The following is a 20823-nucleotide window of genomic DNA, read 5'->3' as shown; positions in this document are numbered from 1 at the left end:
AAAATATATTCCATAGATACTCTCATTTCTTTAATGGTACTATGGGTAGAACTCATTTTGCTTAACTTGTGGTCTCAGTTTTGTCACCTAAGCTTAAGCATTGAGTTCCATTTGAGAGCAAAGTCCTGCAAGGGAACCGTCCACTCTAAAGGGGTAGATGTGACCTGGAATCTACAGAGGCACACATCCTTCAAGAGCAGAAGGCAAGAGCCTTTTGTGCATATCAAATTATGTCAGACATGTTTATGGAAAAAATTAGTTGAGCCTAGTCTGCATGCACAAGTGTCTGTTGGAGGTAGGTATCTTGAGTCAATACAGTCAACAGAACCTAGAAATTATTCAGTCTACCCTAATGTAAACACTTACCTGTGGTCAGTTAGGTATGTTAAGTCAGTTAAGTGCCTTGACTTACTGACAGGATTGATTAGATTTTTGCTGACTACTATGAGAGTTTAAACAGATAAATGTAATGTCTATCAGTGAGTTGAATCCCATGCTAGCAATCTGTGCTGGTGAGATGTTGATAGCTGTATGAGTTAATCCATTTTCACTCTACATCTTGCAGATTTCTAATGACGGATTCATTTATAGCAACTCTAAAACAATGATTATATATGATGGAGCCTGTCAGACATGTGAATCACAGGAATCTGGGTTATGTACGCTAAAGGTATATATGCCATTATTCTGTGTTTAGTATGAAAATATGCATCTCTTCAGGTAGAAAAAAAAATCATACCCTGTTTACAGCAGGATTTTTTTCTTTTCACAGAAATAAAAAAGTACAGGAAGAGCTCAGGTAGAGCTATTTTTAAAAAAAAAAAAAAAAAACTCTTTATATAATACCAAATAAAATCATTCTGTCAGTTGTTTACTTCTAAGAGTAGTGGAAATGTAAGATAGATTAGATTTTATTTGACACTTTAAAAAAAAATACAAATACAAATCCCGTGTTTCTGTGATTTACTGTTTGACAACAGTTAATGAATCACATTGTCATTTCTCTAAAAGGAGAAAACATGCAACATAGATGGACTCTGTTATGGTGAAGGTGACACAAATCCAACCAGCCCTTGCTTACTGTGCAGACCTGACATCTCAAGGTTAACGTGGTCAGTTGTTGAAAGTAAGTTCTGAATAGCTGTGGTTTTTGTTTATTTTTTGAAGTACCAAGAAATTTTGAAACTACTAAGTTTCAAAATCTATGGAAGTACTGAAATTTTGAGTTTAACTACTTAAGTGTTTTAGATAAAGCACTATTTTAGCTTGTGATTTGATCTTGGTTTTCATCTTGCATTTCTCCTAATTTCTGAAAATGATATTTTCTTTTCTAGGCTAGTCTTGTTGTCAATTTGTGTTTTGTTTTTTGCCCTTTTTGCTACTATTCAACTGCTGAAATTTAACAACTCTTTAAACCTAATTAGCAGGTTACAGTCTTTTGATTTTGGAACAGCTATGTCCACAAATGTTTGTCTTCAACATTTAGGAATAAAAGATATTTTCCAACAATCAGATACATGTTCTTAGGCATTTTTTTCCATTATTTGAGTGGATAGTCTATATACAATTATTGGATAGCCTATATATGAAGAATTTCATCACAGGAAAATTCAGACTGGAAGGGGTCTCAGGATGCTATCAACTCCATCCTCCTGCTTAAAGGTCGGTTGTGAGTTCTGTTCAACTCACTCACCAATTAATTTAGGGTGTTAATAGCAGCATATAAGCTGCTATTCTTTTCATATTACCTTATGTGAAAACTCATACTGAAAGCTAAGGTAGCTATATCCATGTTCCAAAAGAATGAAACATGAACTCCTGCAGCAGCTGGGGAGTCAAGGGATTTCCACGTTAGAGCCCTAGACCCTAGACTCATAGAATTCAATATTACCAAAGTCAGAAATTGGAGAAGTATGTAAAACAGAAGATGCAATTCCCCCAAAATGAGAAACAGAACCTCTTCTCCAGGCTGGATGACATCAGGAACAGGGTGTAAGAGTCTAACTGCTGAGGCATTGATTACAAATTCTTTCCTTCAGGATTTTTGCCACAGTTGATGGTCTCCTGCTTGGAGGAGTAGTCACTTCACTGTAAACCTTAATTTAACAATCTTAATCCCCTTCCTACATCCCAGCTCCAAAACCTACACTCTCCCGAGGGCTCCTGCTTCTCCTCACTTCCCTGACCTTTCCTGATCTTTCACTGACCTTGTTCTGGTGTTGGTGGTTTTGCCTGTTTATTTTCACCTGGTGTCTTTAGAGCTGGAAAGTGAGTAAGCTGTGTGGTTGAAATGTTTCCAATGAACAGTGAGTACTTTATTTATTCCATCACCCTATGCTCAGTTTTGTTAAGATAACAAAAGATAACTTCATATCTTCATATCTATCATAACTTAACAAAAGATAACTTCAGCCCATTCCCAAGTAGCGCTTAACAATGTCTGTTCCTTTATTAACAGAAACGCCAATCAACTCTGAGTTTCATGGCTTTCTGTACTTTGATCTGCAAACTGTAACTCTTCATAGTTAAAACAATGTTTAATTTCAATAAAGTCTCAGTTCTTTTGGTGTGTAGATGCAATGCATTTTTACAAGCCCTTGAATAAAGTAATTTATTGTTAATTAATGTTGTCACATTTATAATGGAAATATCTACTGTTTTTGCTGTGCCATTCAAATAATACTAGAATTTATTGAAATAATCACATATGACTTCCTTAACAGAGGTATATGTTCCTTTTTTTGTTTTTATAAGTATATTGCAACTCTTGCTTATAAGAGAAAATATCTCCTTTGTTACAGACAACCAACCTCCAGTGCTTGAAACTTTTCAGGATATGCTACAGACTTTTTATGGAGAAGACTTTGTATATCAGTTCTTGGCTTCAGATCCAGAGGGCTCTGCTATTCTTTTCACATTGGAGTCTGGTCCTGAAGGTGCCAGTCTTTCCCCATCAGGTCTCCTTTTGTGGAAAGCTGTGTCAAAGAATCCCCATAAATTAACATTCTCTTTGACAGATGACTGCAATGCGGAGACTAAGGTAGAAATAGAGGTAATTAATTTTATAGTAAAAAGACACGTGCTAGTAAGATGTTTACAATACCTAATTACAAAGTCATTGCTAGTTCATAAAAAGAGAAAACTGTCTTATTGGGCATGTCTTGTAGGTCAGGGTAAAATCGTGTGATTGCCTAAATAATGGCTCATGTGTGACAAACATTAATTTCCCACCTGGAAGTGGAAGATACCTCTGTGTGTGTGTGGCTGGATTTGAAGGTGATCTCTGTCAAGTGAATACTGATGACTGTAAACTTAACCAGTGTGGTATTGGCAGATGTGTGGATGGAATAAACAGCTATTACTGTGAATGTCCACCTGAACTTCAAGGTAAATTACTACTTTATTTACACACATCTATCACACTTAGTGACTAATAGGAGTTTTTAATTTCATGTCTGATTATTTTTAAATTTTTGACTGAAAATAGTTTACTGTTTCTATGAAGAAATTTTAAGGTCTTGTGATTTATGATATACTTCAAGATTTTTCTTGCATGGATGCAAGGGTAGATTATAGTGAAAGAGCAAGTGATTATGAGAGCAAATTTTCCATGTTTTCCTCTGGTGAATGTGGTGAAATAGGAGTGGTGGGTTTGGTTACAGTGTGGTTCCTCCCATGCCTGCGGATAAAACAGTTCACAGAGCCCATCCTCTTTGTTTTCCTCAATAAGCAAGATACTTGGCATATGATGATAAAACATGCATAGCAAACCTAGTCAGCTGTACAAATTAGATATACTGAAATACTTTGATGTACTTAATAGATGCATGTCTTTATGTTCATCATCTGCATACATTGTGCTTTTATCACTTATAGGCATACTGTCAAAGTCTGGTAACAACAATATTATAAAAATCTGTATTTGAATGCAGGTAAAAATTGTCAGGATGATGTAGATGAATGCCTTTCCAGTCCTTGCTTTCCTGGAGTATTTTGCTTCAACACTTTTGGTTCTTACTATTGTGGTCCATGCCCGAATAATCTACATGGAGATGGGAAATCCTGTTATGGTAAAATGATCTATTTTTTAGAAGAATGCTATTATCTTACTGTAATCAGATAAAATATCTTTGGTTGTGCTATATGTTTCTAACAGTAACTTAGAACTCCTAATTGGCAAAAAAAATTGGTTTTCTCTGACTGCTGAGATTGAATCTCAGTTGTTCAAAACATTGGAAGACAGTGGGTCACATAGTAGTAAAACCCTTTTTCAGGTGATTAGAAAAAATAGCTACAAAATGTCCAAAATTGTTTATCTAAAACTAGAATGGCATGTGATGTATTTTTTTTCCTGCATAATACCAGTAATTGTTGACAAAATGCTTTCCTATTAGACTGCTTAACATTGAACTGTTTATTCAAAACAAGACAGTTGCGAAATAAGGTGTCTAAACATCTATTTACTGTCTATTATGCAAGTCCTGAATAACTTGTATTTTTAAAACACTCCACTGAAAACCTTTAAGAAACAATTTTTACTCTTCACCTGCTTTCTAAATTGAATTATTTTATGTACTAAAACTTTTCAATTTATTTGCTGTTGAAACAAAAGCAACTATTACCGTTCCTCCTCATCTGTTGTTTTTAGAAACCTTTGAAGACATTTCTGTTGAAAGAAAGGATTCCACAGGAGAAATTGAAGGTAATAAAGGTGATTTTTTTTTTTTATGAAGACAGTGAAATTTCTGATTCATACCAATACGAATATAGCTGGTAATTTAAAGGTTTTAGTAAGTTTTATTTTACTCACTTTTATTTTTCAGTTTTAATTTAATTCATTACTTGGGTTGCATTCCTATTTCTGATCTTACAAATGACACTGAAATGTCGATATCAACAAATCCCTTAGGTCTGTCAAGTCATTTCATTGACAGGGTGATGTATGACATTCTTTCTGTTGCCTTTTGTTTTTGTGACTAACCACAGACATACAATAGGTAACATGGGGATAGGGACATCTGTTATGTGAGATAAGCAAAAGTTTATGGCATTATGTTGAATGCCATTTTCATACTTTAACTCAACAGAAAGGTGAAGGATATGGCAAACGGATGTCCTTAATTCCAGAACTCTGTAAATGCTCTTGCTGGCATTTCCAGCTCTATGCCTGCTGGGGCTTTATTCACAGGGAATTCTCCTTGGGTGTCTTTTCCCTTTATCACTGACTTGTTAGCAGGGCAGGAGGAACGTTCTCTCACTCAATTGCCAGCGCTGGATAATTCTTCATCAACTGCAAAGTATTTTGCTTTTCAGCAAATAAAAATAAATACATAAATAAATCAGAGAAATAGCACTTATAAGATTTGGGGAAGTTTAACTTCTTGTTGACAGTTTTCTAATACTGTTCAAAATGGGGTTAAGGACAAATCTTAAGTTAGGTTGAACAATCTCCTCCAGCTCAATTCCTGCTCAGACCCATAATGCTAAAAGCCCATATAATTAATTATATTATAATAATTACAATGCCACATTCCTTTCCACGATCCACCAGAACACCCACTTTTCCTGGGCAGAACATGGGGCACTTCTCATTCATTTTACACTGCTGTCAAAGAGAAGGCTGAGTCCATCTCTGTCACATATAAAACACATGTAACATCCCAGTAATAAAAACCTTTACAAAAATGAAGAAAAAAGTTTGGAGAATTCTCAGATTTCTCTGAAATAACTAAACTGATAAAGTAATGTATAATACTTTTGCTAAAAGGTGATGGATTATTCATGTAAATACTGTTGATAATGCATCAGTAAGTATAAATGTATGTACGTATATTTTGTGACTAAATATCTGCTTCTAGACTCTAGGTTTATTACCTGCACTTAGATACACAGGTGAACAACAAGCAGTATCTTTTGTTTAAGCTCTCTGTTGCAGTTATCTAGGTGGTAGCAATGTATAGTGCTGGTAATTTGCTCTGACAGTAAAGCTGTTTATTGCCCCAACACACGAAAATCTCTAGCTGCGTGCCTCATATATGTGGTGCTTTCTCCTTATCTTCCATCCATGAAAAGGCCATGGTGAATGTGGGAAAGGAGGTAGCCAAAGTACCTTCATCTGCTCTGATTCTGCCAGCAAGGAGGTATGTTCTACTGGGTACTTGTATTCTGGTGTAGTACCATAGGAGGATAGGCTTCCTGAAGCACACAATGAATGGGTTGTATGTTTTTCTGCTCAGAAGAAGTTCCCCACCCTTGACAGAAATAAGCCCTGGTATATTTCTGTATTTTTCTTCTCCTTTATTTCTAATATTCTGTAGGTTTTCAACAGTCATCCTTTGACAAGGTTTTCAGCATCTCAAGCTATATTCCTAGTTCTACAGATATCCCTGAGGGATTTGTTTCTCGAGAAATGGCCAGTAGCAGCACTCCACCTGCCTCCACAGTAAAAACAGTCACCTCTTGGAAGTCATTTAATTCTCAGAGAAGTGCTTCTGTACAACCAGCTGTTACTGGAAACGTTGCTCACGCTCTCAGCATCACCAACAGTCACCTTACTAACACAGAAGGGAGTTCCTCAGTAAACACTGTGGTGACCACTTCAGCAAGGAGCCATGCTATATCACCTGAGAAGAAAACAAGGGCACAAGGTGAGCCCTACAGTTATTCTGAGACTCACAAGAAGGCTTCTTTTAGCAGCACAACAGATAAAAGCAAAGAGCTTTCTTTGCCAAACAAAGTATTCAGAGGCAGAAATGCTCACAGGGTTCAGTACCTGTTAGCCAAGCATAAAGCAAGTCCTTTACCTGTTGTTCTTGTTAAAGTGACTGTCCCACCAAAAATGCTTCCCGAAGATTCTGATGAAATCACAGTTCCTAAAGCAGTCACCTGTGCTGATTTACCCTGTTTTCCTGGAGTATCTTGTGAGCCAAGTCGGGATGGAAGTGTCAAGTGTGGTCGTTGTCCTTATGGTTATTACGGAGATGGCTTCACTTGCAGAGGTATTGCAAATAACTGTACCAAATGTTTTTTTTTCTGAAGAAGGATCTCATGATCTCTTTTAACCTGAAAGTTCATTGTTACTGTGTGATCACTGAAATGCAAATAACATTGAATTTCCTCATTTCTGCTTATTGATATTGGCATAGCTTACAGGCTATTAGTTGTATGGATGCACTTAATATTTTTCTAATGTACCTCAGGCTCCTCACGTACAGGAAGGGACATAACTGATTGTATGTGATACGTTTACCTTGCTAGGCAAGACACAGTTATGCTGAAATGCCACTGTCTGTTTCCTTATTCCTTCCATTGTTCTCTTACTTGCCTTTCAGCAATATGTAGACAAACATGTGGCAAAAATATGGAGTGTGTGGCGCCCAATATTTGCAAATGCAAGCCTGGTTATGCTGGTTATAACTGTCAGACTGGTGAGTATGGTATTTTGATTTAGCCCGTGGTAACTCGTATCAATACATTAATGATTTCAAGATTGTTGTTGATTACACACAGCTTTATGCAGACCTGATTGCAAAAACCATGGGAAGTGCATTAAGCCCAATGTCTGTGAATGTCTATCAGGATTCAGTGGCTCCACTTGTGAGGAAGGTAAACAAAATATTTTCTACTCTTGAATCAATAAATGCCCAAAGGGTACTGTAAATGACTTTCATAACTGTGCATTCTAACAGGAAAGATGTATGTTAATTTTACTTTAACAGAGATTCCTATGTTTAATAAGTTATGACAGCACAATACCATATTTTGATTTCTGGCACCTTCAGTACAGTGTTAATCTAAAAATCATGAAAAAAATTGTTTGGTTGTTTTTTATTTATCACTCACTTCTGAGCAAGCAGATTTACTGTGCTTTATCCCCTGGATGTTTGTTCAGAGTTACCTTCTCCACTTCACCCTTTCAGCACCTTTTAGGAAAACGAAGGTCATTGAATCTCACCTCATTTTCATGTGCATGCATGTGCATTCCTAGCAGACAATGACCTGTGGCGAAAATCCAGTCCCTCTGGGGACTCTCTGGGAATCTGTGCTAGACACCTTCACTTAGGCATTGCCATCCCTAAATTGGCACATACAAATCTCTGTCTCTTTGAGGATGAGAGTAAGAATACAAAAGGATGTCTCAAACAACCCTCTGAATTCTTTATACTTCAGTGAAGAACAATTTTGAAAGACCTCCATGTAAATACTATCTTCTCTCTACTGACTGTATAGAGAACACTAGTTGTCTTCAGGTGGTGACCCACTTTGCTTACTTGTCATTTATTTCTCTGTAAGTACAAGTGTTCCGAATCCTCTTAGGAAGAGTTCCTAATGGCACGTAATGGTGACACCCTGTGGTGGTTTCACACTGCTGGGCAGCTGAAATTCCACGACAACCACTCTCAATCCTCAAAGGAAGAGAGGGAGAAAATATGATGGAAAAGGGCTCAAGGGTTCAGATAAGGGCAGGGAGATCACCCATCAGTTACTGTCACAGACAAAACAGATTCAGCATATGGAGATTTATGTAATTTATTGCCCATTGCTAATAACAGACTAGAGTAGTGAGAAGCTAAAAACAAACTAAAAACACCTTCCCCCCCATCCAACCTCTTCTACCTCCTCCCCTTGAGCAGCACAGGGGAACAGGGAATGGGGGCTGCGGTCAGCCCCTGTCGCTTCGTCTCCTCAGCTCCCTCACGGTCACTCTCTGCCCGTGCTCCATGTGGGAATACTAAGGTCCTGTCTGGAAATTGTCTTATGTTTCCTTTCTTTGGGATGACCATCGACGTTGGGACTCTGTGTGCTCTGTTGGAATTAAATTCTTGTTGTTTGTTCTTGTCAAAAGCATTATGTATGTTCCTTTATTTCTAGTTCTTTCCTCACTGTCAATTATTAACATTTCCCTTTTGCTAAAGCATAACCAATCCATGCATCTTCTTAGAGGCAGTTTCTTGAACAGCATAATTCTGTATCTGCAGCACATTGTAAACCACCCTGTAAAAATGGAGGCACGTGCTTGGCCAGAAACCTCTGTACCTGCCCATATGGTTTTGTGGGACCAAGATGTGATACACGTAAGTGAAAAAGCGTTAAGTGAAAAATACAGAACATTTCTTTTGTTCTTTTGGAGCAACAAAGCAAATTATGGTTAATATTTTTGATGTGCTTAGTCTAATGCTAGCAAATGATGTAAAACTGTGCCTCTTTGAAGGCTCCCGTACTTGGGCTTTACGAACATTAAGTAGACAGTACTTGTCTATAACTTTTAAAAACATACTGCACTATAAAACATTTTTTAATTTAGGGAACATGAACATGGAAATGTTGAGCTTGTGGAGCATGAGACACCTACTTTCACAACAAACAGATGATTAATGTTAAATTGATTAATTGCTGAGATATGTCCAGAAGCTAGTATCAGTGAATGGCAGATCAGAAAAACTGTGATACCAGAAAACTGAATTAAGAAGCACGCTGTGGGATCTTTTCTGAGCTGTCATGAAAATTGGAGAACTTGCTGTGATTGTAGCTGAAAAATTGAAATTAGTCTCACATCAATCATCTTTTATATACTAAATTCTACATGCTACAATTTGGCAATCCCAGATTTAGAGTAGATTTCGTACTGGTAATTCATATCATTCAGAGACTCCGAGTTTAGTCATGCTGTTTGTATATAATTCACCTGAATGAGCTACTGCATTATTGACCTTTATTTGAAAAAGAGTTTTGTTTGTCTTTTCCTCAAATCCCAGGACTCTGCACTCTCACTTTTCCTTATTTTGGTTTCAATTGCGACACACAAAAAAATCTGCTCTTTGTTAGGTAAGACTAAAGAGATGTTGTCCTGAAAAAAAAAGATTCATGGTTTTCCACAGCCATGATATTTTAATGTCTTTGCCTGTTAGTCTTGTGTCGCTCTATCCGTGCAGCCACACTTGCTGAAGTGATGGACACTTGAGTGACCTTCCTTGGAGCTCATCAAATCCATATTGTAATCTGAAAATATCTTAGTCTTGGATTTCCTTTTCATAGATTTGTTTAGTTCTTTAACACTAAATAAAACGAGATGGATAGTGGATAATTACACGGAAGGATGTGTCATCTACCTCTAGTTCTAGCTTTGAGTCTGGATCAATCTGTTCAGCAATTCATCTGGAATTATGGAATTGAGGAATTGTATGTAATTTCCAGTGATAGTATCTGGGAAAGAACTCAAAAATGAATTAAGCATAAAGCTGTAGCATATTTATTTTTATATATACATATTTTTTAACGTTGTTTTCCTTGTCTGCTTGGATGGCAGTGGTTTGCAACAGACACTGTGAAAATGGTGGTGAATGTCTCGCTCCAGACACCTGCCAGTGTAAACCTGGATGGTACGGACCTACATGCAGTACAGGTAACACGGGATAGTCCCCGTCGTGGACTCCTGCATGTTCCACGGTCCTGGGAGAGTGTATGCAGAACTCTCTCTTCGTCGTTTGAAATTTGGACCCATGTGGCTGAGACAGCAGCACTGGGTGGCTGCTGACGGCTGGGGAGCTCCTGCATGTCTCATCTCTGCATGTTAGTTCTGCTGCTAGTAGCAGCTCTAGGAAATCTAGTACAGATCCCAAAGGTTGCGTAGAGATTTTAAGTTGACCGTGTAACCTGCACTTATCTGAGGTATTTAACCCCCATCCTTGCAACAGAAGCAGATATCTTACAGACTTCATTTTGTTGTCACACTTCTCACTCTTCCTCACCCTGTTTGTGCAGCGATGTGTGACCCTGTGTGTCTTAACGGTGGCTCCTGTACTAAGCCAGATGTTTGCCTCTGCCCACATGGATTCTTTGGTGCCCAGTGTCAGAATGGTAATCTTTTTTTTCTATTAGCTGCCATTAAATCTATGAGAAAACATTGTTAGCTTAAGACACAGAATTCATAATCAAGTCACATACCTGAAAAACAGTGCAAAACAGATTTCTTTTTTTAAAATTTGCTTTCTTTGTCTTGCACTCAACTCTTGAGCAGCGTTCAACCAGTTGACCTGTTGTATTGTACATTATATAGTCTGGTTACTTGTGTATGCACACACAACCCTGACACCTCCTTATTTTATTCTGTATTTGCTTTTGATGACCATCAGTATGATTTTTACTAGACAGGCCTGATAGTTCTGAAGATCTGTATAAATTATCAAAATTTTAGTGTTGCAGTCTTGTTTCCTACAAGTATATTACAAAGGCAAACAAAACACAAACCACAGCCTTTCTTTTTTGTATCTTTTAGCTGTTTGCAGCCCGCCTTGTAAGAATGGTGGTCATTGCATGAGAAACAATGTCTGCGCTTGTCCTGATGGCTACACAGGCAGAAGATGTGAAAAAAGTAAGCCAGTGTTGAAATCCTTCCAGGGTCTGAAAATAACTGATCAATTATTCTGTAAACCATTAAATGTATTAAACAGCAAATGTTTTTGACTTTAAGGTATCTGTGAGCCAAGATGCATGAATGGAGGAAGATGTGTAGGGCCAAACGTTTGCTCTTGTCCTTCAGGGTGGGGAGGAAAAAGATGTAACACACGTAAGTATTGTAGTTAAGAGGAGAACCCCACCTTAAATGTAATATATGATTAAAGGACCGCTCTGTCCACATAGATAATATGAACTTAGTGCTAAAGAACTCTTAAATATACACACATTGGAAAATAATGGTCTATAATTTTGCAACAAAATTTTGGATAGGGAACTAATAATACCATGCAGCCCTTAGGCTAAATCATGCGACCAAAATATCTTTTTAATTCTTGCATAGTATATAATATTTGTTTCTTTCTTGATTCTTGTCTAAATAAGAAGCATCTGTATTTTTGAATAAATACAACTGCAAAGAGCTAAGTCAACGAAATGAAAGACTTTCAATTTGTGCTGTAGGTCATAGAACCAAATATCATAGAAAGAGAAGTACAGTGAAACACTGTAAAACTGGGAACATAGTGGGAAATAAGTGGAATAGAAGAGGCAATGGCCACAAACTATAGGAAAGGTAGAAATAGGGCTGTAATGGTAGCACAGCTGTGGTTCACATTGTATTTTAATGAAGTTATTGATGGCACATAAATAAAATGTGGCAGCTTGAATAAAAGCAGAGTCTGCATGAAAATCAGCATAAGGATGGATGATAGAAATCCAATAGATAAAACGTTAATGTCTGTCATAGTACCCCACCCGAGGCTCAGATATTGATGTGGCCGGTGAGTTCTCTAATGGCATGGAAGAAAAAACATTTCCCATGTTTTTCCTTCTTTAATTCTTGGAAAGTTTTATTGGAAAAAAAAAATCACCCATATTGACAGGGGTTAGATATTCTTAGACGTTGTAGAAAAGAGATTTCATCATCAAATAGTCAGTTAACCAGTGAGAAATAATAGTGCTTTAGATTGTGGCTTAATAAGCAGGAAAGAACGTGCAGAAAACATAGGTCACAGGAAATAATTTTGGATCAAATATTCATGGGTTGATTCACTGTGAATTAAACTGCATGATAGACAAAAGATCTTCCACTAAGGTTTGGATTTTAGAAAGGTATATTTGGAAAAAAAAAAAGCAAGAACATTTAGTGGCGTTGACTTAATTCAGTATTTCTGGCTTCTGTAGCTGTCTATGATGCATCAGAACATCTCAGTGCCTTCGTGGGCCTTTTTTATTCTGGTTCCCTCTTCAATAACGTGTTGATCTTATGTTTTCAGTGAAGGGGAGGTGACTTTTGTGCATGAAAAGCATTCAACATCTACTGGGCAACCTGAAATGTATATAATAAGTAAAAGTAACAACTTGGGATATAACCAAACTTTGTGATGATGTTTGTGCAGCCATATGTCTTCAGGAATGTAAGAATGGAGGGGAATGTATTGGACCAAGCACGTGCCATTGTCCTCCGCAGTGGGAAGGAATCCAGTGTCAAACACGTAAGTTTACAGTATGGGCCACATCGTTCTTTCTGCTTCAGCACATTTTAGAATGCTTCAGAAATGCCCAGTGCCTAGAAGTCCTATTCCTTGGTTGTATTTTAACCCAAATCTGTGTCAAAGGCAGGACAGAGAGTAGATATTCCTGTGCCCATTTTGAAGCCCTCAAGAATACAAACGTACCCTGGAACCATGGCTATATGCAGTGGATTGCTAACACCATAGACTGCTGAAAAGGCCTAAGAGAGCATTGCAATAGCCTGAAACAGTAGGATGCTTTAAAATACACCTTACTTATGTCCCTCTCTCCACACATTTATGCTTTCAGTAGGTTCCCATATTAAATCTGTATCTTTGTATAAATGGACAGGCATTAAAGCATTGTTGCTTCCATGTGAGTGTGAAGTTTCCTTACACTAAGGGTTTTTCTGCTGTGAAAATACCTACCAAATTCTCAGCTCCTTTATGCTAGTAAACTATATTGAGATTGTAGCCACTTTCTTCACTAAGTTTTCATTACTAAAGCTACGTCTCTCTCTCGGTATAGCTATATGCAATCAGAAATGTCTGTTTGGAGGCAAGTGTGTGTCACCTAATGTATGCTCCTGTCGCCCTGGTTATACTGGAGTCCTCTGTGGGAAGAGAATTCAGGTAAGTAAATGTCAAAATGCCATCACAAATGTGGAAATTTGGAAGTCGTTATTTAGCCCTCATCCAACGAAGCAGCACCAAAGATACCAAGCGTTTGTCTAATTTTTTCATTTCAATCTATAGTCAGGGTAACTTCCTAAAATTCTTGAGTTATTCCAGTATTTTATGAACTCTCATACTCATACTTACAGAATTCTTCCCAACACTTAAAGTAAATTTCCTTTGTTTCTAATTAAGGTGATTATCTCTTTTCCTGCTGCAGGCAATGACTTGATATTTACTCTTTTCATAACGAATTTCATTCTTTTCTGGAGTCTGGCCCCATTTAGGGGAAAAGTATCCCACTGCTGACTTGCTTGGCTTGTATGATGTCAAGCCCTGATCTCTTTTTTTTTTTTTAACTAACAAACAAACTAACTACTCTGTCACTCTTTTCATCAAACTCTTTCATGCAAACATTTATTATTAGCTTTACTTTCTTGCATGATAGTGAACAATGACCATTTCTCTGCTTTGTCTTGTCATTTTCTGTTATATTCCTTTTGCTTGGGCATTATCTTTCACTTAATTAAATAACTTTTAATTAAACATTTCATTACAATTTTGTGACATCTGAAGTAGAAAGCATTCTACATTTCTCTGCATCATCTGTGACTTTCCTCTTCTTTTAATTTCAGCATATTTAGACATTTTTCTGATGCCGGTAGAATTCACTTGGAGGAGCTGGAACATACCTGGTTTTCATACTGCATGCTGGTGCTATTCCTTTACATCCATCTTTAATTACATGCCACTGTGTTTTTTAAAAAACATTCAGCTTTTTGGTCTGCTGCAGCCAAGAGTGTAGCCTATCCTTCCCCTCTTTCCTTCCTTTGCCATGTACTGTCTTTTAAGGTAAAGCCTATGCTGTGACTACTAGATATGCAGACATTTTTTTTAGTGAGGAGTAAGCTTAAAAAAAAAAAGGGGGGGGGGGGGGAATAATAGCAATATAGCAATAGGTTTACTTTCATCTAAGCTTTAATTTCTCCCAGTTGAAACTACTGGGAGTTCAGATCCTCTTTCTGTTTTATCAAGTACCATATACAATGCCATTAACATTTGTGTTCAGGTATCAGATAATTTGCCAGAGATGGGGTAAATATTTTTAAGAAATTGGAACAATAAATAACTGCTCATATACGCTTCAAAAATAGAAAACTACACATATTGATCACCATAAAGATGATAGGACTGTAATGTTTGTGGTATGGATTTCCAAAATGTGACTTAAAATGAAATAATTTAGATTAAATGTCTACATAAATACATCCTTCAATGCATTAGTATATCTTTAATCTAGAAAATACATTTCTGGTCAGTTTGACAGTGCTACACCTTGATGAAAATGGCACATTTTTTCTCAAATTTTTCTTTCTCAAACAAATGAACAATCTATATGCACAAACTGATCTTGACGTTGTTTCTTTGCATATCAGGAGAGCGGAGATTCATTAAAATTGTTTCTTCAATAAGCAGGTCCAGTTAAAGTCTCTTTACATTTATTTATTTTTCCCTCCAAGGTACAAAAACATCATGGATGAAGAAAAGAAGTATACCAATTAAATGCTGCATGGATATATGAGACTTGAAAATACCAAGAAGTTTTGAAGGCATTCACAGAGTTTATTTAAATGAAAGGGATATCCAGAACATTAGTTTAAAAAATTCATGTTACAGTCATGAATTTTTGAAGAGCCTTAGTACAACAATCTTGTAATTGTAACACGTGTTTTTTTGGGTTTTTTTGCTACCTCAGAGCCTCTGATTCTTCACTGGACTCGCAGATTTCATGAACCATGCACACACAAAATTCTTCAGTCTGTTGATGTAGTCAGCTGGACTATGATCTTTCCTTTTTGGGAGTGAGACTGGAGTATCTGCTGAGCATCTCCAGGACAGTAGGGTACACATAATCACTTGTGAATGGTACATCTGGTTTTAAATGTTGTTTACATAGATATTATTTGGCTGCATACAGAAGACAAAGCAGAGCTATTTTTTCTTCATCTTGTATTTGCATTGCTCTGACTTACTGGTAGTGAGGAAGAAGGGGGAACCCAAAACAAGACTTCAGTAGCAGCAGTGCAGCCAGGGCCCTATGTCTCATCAACAGTCAACCAGCAGCAGAATAAATCTGGTTTCAAGGTAACAAGTCTTCTTCATTACTTACACACACATGCGTGAGTACAGGATGAATGCTGTGTCCATAAGACTTTTATGCTCCTTTTTTTGAAATAGCATTTGGAAAGATGAGGAAATAGAGGCTTTTAGAGAAAAATGACAATGTTTTACTCAGAGATGTCCCATGCTGAACCTTAAAATAGGAACTGACAAGAGTAGGCATTTGCTGCACGTCATGCCATCTGTATGTATCAAATCAGAAACTGTTTGTAAGCACTCCATATGGATATTTTTTTTCACATTACCTATTGTTCCAATCAATTGTTATCACCAACCATAAGCCAGATAACTTTTGAACAAATAAAATTCTCATTTTTCTCAAGTTTCCTTCTTTCTTCTACCTTCCCCTAGAGGTGCGAAAGCCATTTCAATTCCTGCAGCACCTGAGTTCTGGTAATGGACACAAAATTCCCTTTAGCTAAGCCATCTAAATTTACCACTTTGACTTGTTTTGGGCTGTGGGTTGTTTTTCTTACCAAAAAATAAGCTTCATTATTTTCTGATCTCATGAGCAATATCCCATTTACGTGCACTAATGCTGAATGGGAAGAAAATCAAGCTCATTTTGCCATTTAGTGCCACTGTGGGAAGCCAACTGCCAATTCATAGCTGTTAGAGCAGTTCCGAGCCTAGATTTTTCCTCACCTTTTGATAGTCTTCTTAATCCATTTTGAAAAGTAAGTTGGCATTTGTGAATCTCAGCATCATTCCAAAATGATGGATTTCTAAGTGCTTGATGTTTATTTCAAAAATATTTTTGATCTCCCACTTGCATTCTGTTTCAGTGGTTCAATAGTTTTTTTACTTTTTTTTTTTTTTTCAATCCAGCATCCAAGTGGCTGGTAGCCAGATATGCTGGGAACTGTTCTATTATTTAAAACCTACTTCACCTGAACTGTTTCCTTTTCCACAGCTCACAGTGATCTCTGTGAACAAAACCTGACTAGCTTTTGGAACCGATGCCTCAGGATGAAGCCCTGAATACACAATATTTGTAAAATGTAGGCACAAAGATATTGCAGAGGCTCATCTTGTAACAATCCCTACTCCATGTGTCATTTAGCCACAGCGTTGAGGTAACACCTGTCAGGAACAGTATTTGGTTAATGACTTTGTACAACCCTCCATTCACGAAACTGACCCAATACAGATGCCTTTCTAGGATTTCAGGCTGAATAAAGTTCTTTTAAAATCACAATGTTTAATATTTCCCATTAATTTTCAATGTTTCTAAAGACATAGTATTTTCTTCTACATCTTCTAAATGCATGCTGAGCAAACAAAAGCACATCTAGACTTTCGCTACACTGGTTAAAAATTACATGCTCCATGCAAATTTAAGCTGTGTTCCAATAAGCACGTGAAGCAGAAAAATTACTAGTACATGCGTAGAGACAGATACTTACAAGACAGGTTTGAAGTATGTGAAACTTTTGTTACTAGATTGTTCATACACATGGAATAGAATTTGTTTGTTGTAATTTGAAAAGCAGAATGCAGTAACATTGATCAGCATAACACAAGCTTAGTCGTTAATGAAACTGTTCTAGAAGTGCATAGCCTGATCAGAAATTAGGCCAAAGAGAATTTAAGGACTTGGAATGGGTGTCGGAGCAGTTTACTGCAGGAGTCGCCACAGTACCAGTCAGATGGAATAAAGGGTAACTTGTGCCAAATGGAAGCTTTTATGCTGATTCTTAGCACATTAGCCAGGTTGCAGTAACAGGAAAGGGTTTCTGAAGAAGTAAGTCATTGCTATAGTCTGCATATGTCAGAGTTTTTCCATCAGATTTGGAGTCAGAAGTAGGTAAAGAAAAAGTCGAGCAAGCAAGAGGTAAAATAAATCAATACGGCATACAAGAATACTGGTCTCTTCACCGAACTCTGTTGCACTATTTCCTTAAATACTGAAGATACCTATGCGCATCATCCGTCATCTGATGTACAGCATCTGGCTGGACTAAAATTGCTGTGCAAGCCAGCAGAAATTCTCCTAAGCACAGATTGAATTTTACCCAAGATCTTTAAAATGCTGTATGACGAGCATTTTCTGAAGGAAGGAGCCACTCATATCACAGAATATACCACAAATCTTAGCAAGGACTCACCTTCATACATTTATATCCATATTGGCTAAAATTAAAAAAAAAAAAAAAGAAAATGGTCCACATGATTACTCTTTTTACAGAAGTTAATTATATTTTGTCATTGCTGAGAATAGAAAGTGATTTAACATTTCCACCTAGCAAAAGCAAGCCCTCAAAGAAGAATCAGTGCAAACGCTAACGTAAATAAGAATAAAAGCTACTTGCCAAATTGGATATATCCAACTCACTTACTTGCCCAAGTGGGAAAATTCAAAGTTTAAATTCTCACTAAATAACACTGGGGTATATGAACAGAATCACACAGAAACGTTTATGTTAGAAAGTGTTTTCAAGACTAAAGATGTTTCTCTTGTAATACCACGTGGCATTGCTGGGTTATTCAATTCAACTTTCACCCATAGCTCAGTTTAGAAAAATTATTTGCTGGAAGCCTTTGTCAATAAAGGATATTTCACAGATAAACCAAGCAATTCCACTCTTCGTACAAACACTGACGGCAGAAAATATAAACAGTAAACTGCAAATGTAAGTACATTAAAAAGAAACAGTTCTCATCCTTCCATGCACACTCTAAAATGACAGAATATCAAAAATGCAACCAGCAGACCTCCCCTACAATTTTCCCGGTCATTTTAATGAAAATCAGAGCATCTGTATAAGGTGTAGTTAGCTCCAATAAATAACCTGTTCTGTCTCATTTTTTTTGACCTTTGAGCTGTGTGCATAACTCTCTTTTCACAGGAAGATACGCCTAGCTCCAAAAATTGCATGCTGTAACTGGTAGGCATGTTCAGCCTTCCAGTGAGTGGGAGGGGATGGAAAAACAAACAAAAGAAAATGAACACTGACAGCTCTTCAAGCAGTTATATGTGGGATTGTGGAAACAATCATCTGGGGACACGGATGTCATTTATAATACATTATGATTCTGTTCTATTTTGAGATAACTACTAGGAAATTCACTTTAAAAGCGATTTAAAATATTGTGGAGATCTAAATAATGATTTTTCTTATAAACAGAAGGAAAAGCAATTCCTTCAGCCAGCAGATGGTGCTACATTCAAGCTATTTCTAAAATATGCCATCGCATTTGGGGTGTTCCAGCAAATTACTGCTTACTTCACTTTAGTCATTTCTAAACAGGGAACTATTTAAATCAGCAGTTGTTCTGGCAAGCTCAGAACATGAATTAAAGATCTGCTTCACCGACTGTTCCTCACCTTATATTCCTAATGATATTAGTATCTCTTTTTGGTTTTAATAGCCATTATTGTCACTTTGGACTTTACTATTAGAAGCCAGGCTTTTCAGGAACAATGCTGAGATACGCCTCCTTGCATTTACATACTGCTCGTTTACTGCGAAACCTTGGGGCTGATGCAAATTTTTTTTTTTTCGTTCACTTCCCTGCAACCAGTATTTCATCTGAGGTATTCAACTTCACTCCCGAATTTCTCAATTAGGGCCTGATTACTGTAGTGAGCTGCGATAGACACAGCATTTCATCATCCTATATCCTACTCCTGATGAGATCATTGTTCCATGCATGAAAACCACATTTTTTTCACCAGCATGTCTGAAATATCCAGTGTACCATAGCAAAAGCAGCACAAAACCAAACACTCCTCTTACTCTGTCCCACATCCCCGGCAACAAAACCTCCACAAGACCAGTAGCAGGTTTCATCTGAACCAAAACACAACAGCCTCCAGAGAAAGGCTCCTCTCCACAGGCAGAGAAAGGCTTCTCACCTACACAGCACAGCGACTGCTTTGTTCCAGAAAAAAGCAGCCTCGTGAGCTATAACAGAGTCTTTGCTCTGCCCGCAGTATGCTTTGTTTCTCTCTCCTAGCTACGTTTGGTAAAGGAGGATGACCCATTTCTTCTGCTTCTGCTCAACATTTGGTAGCTTGTAATCCCTGGAGAAACAAGTCCACGTAACTCACTCTGCCTATGAAGGGTACGTTTTGATAAGAGAATGAATATACAGATACAATCTTATTTTATCATGTGGATTAAAATAATGCATGGCCAAATAGACCAAAATAATGCAAAGCTGAAACTCTCACACTGAAAATTACGTTTCACCTAGAACACAATGAAAATCAATCTAAAAAAGATTTATTTGGACATTATTTAGAAAATTGCCTTGTTCAACTTGCACGTTTTGGCACAACCTTCCTCAACTGTAGCCTTCGAGAAACAGCACAGCTGAACCATGGAACAATGCCTGTTGAAGTCTGTCAGATCTGCAGCCCTCCCAGAATACTGCAAAACCTAAATGAAGCCAGACTGGAGCATGGCCCGAAGGCAAACCTCGGCATCCTCCACACAGGTGATTCATGGCAAATAAGGCTTTTCCTTGCTCTGAGTCTGTAGCCACCCATTCCGTTGCTCCTGCAAAGACACAACCTTGAGAAGAAACAAATCATCAACATCTACATCTCCAAATGGAGATAAAGACATTTCCCTATATTGCTGGAATATGGAAAAGAAATAAATTGGAAGTACAGAGATAATCAGATACCATGATAGTAAAAGTAGTCAAGATAAGGACTCTGTCAGAGTATCAGTAAGGACTAAGCTTTTAGAAGGTAACAGTGGAACTGTCTGAACAAGTATTTTTTTTCTTTTTGTTTTAAATAAGGCTTTAACTGATCAAAATCCAAATCTGATTGGGGGTGAGGGGCAGGAGGCACACAAAAAGCAAGAATCAGGGTTTTAATAAAATGCTTTGCTCTTTGCTGTTATTCCACAGACATGCAAACTCTGCAAGTTTCCTCTTGCAACTGTGTCGTCTTATCAAAGGTAAATCAGACTTGAACTAACATCCCCTTCTGACGATCTGAATTAGGATGCTTTGTTTCATGTGCTTTTTTAAAAACACATCA

General features: G+C 37.3%; 1 protein-coding gene across 5 annotated transcripts in view; it reads left to right on the top strand.

Annotated features, from left to right (window-relative positions):
• The window catches only part of VWDE (von Willebrand factor D and EGF domains), a 43293-nt gene extending 26175 nt beyond the window's left edge, over positions 1–17118 (top strand). For 3 of the 5 annotated variants that reach the window (XM_040546255.1, XM_040546257.1, XM_040546260.1), the window contains 17 exons: positions 566–670; positions 1012–1126; positions 2802–3052; positions 3168–3387; positions 3933–4070; positions 4649–4702; positions 6318–6998; positions 7332–7427; positions 7510–7605; positions 8979–9074; positions 10307–10402; positions 10762–10857; positions 11276–11371; positions 11471–11566; positions 12855–12950; positions 13498–13601; positions 15164–17118. In XM_040546255.1, the coding sequence (XP_040402189.1) occupies positions 566–670; positions 1012–1126; positions 2802–3052; positions 3168–3387; positions 3933–4070; positions 4649–4702; positions 6318–6998; positions 7332–7427; positions 7510–7605; positions 8979–9074; positions 10307–10402; positions 10762–10857; positions 11276–11371; positions 11471–11566; positions 12855–12950; positions 13498–13601; positions 15164–15184 (2457 nt within the window). In that variant the 3' untranslated portion in view covers positions 15185–17118. Of the gene's footprint in view, positions 1–565; positions 671–1011; positions 1127–2801; positions 3053–3167; positions 3388–3932; positions 4071–4648; positions 4703–6317; positions 6999–7331; positions 7428–7509; positions 7606–8978; positions 9075–10306; positions 10403–10761; positions 10858–11275; positions 11372–11450; positions 11567–12854; positions 12951–13497; positions 13602–15163 lie in introns of those variants that run through there. The other 2 variants (XM_040546256.1, XM_040546258.1) reach the window with 2 other exon arrangements.
• Positions 17119–20823: the final 3705 nt, after the last annotated feature.

Source organism: Cygnus olor, chromosome 2, assembly GCF_009769625.2.
Source record: "Cygnus olor isolate bCygOlo1 chromosome 2, bCygOlo1.pri.v2, whole genome shotgun sequence".
Classification (NCBI taxonomy): Eukaryota; Metazoa; Chordata; class Aves; order Anseriformes; family Anatidae; genus Cygnus; species Cygnus olor.
This window is presented reverse-complemented; position numbering and strand designations above follow the sequence as displayed.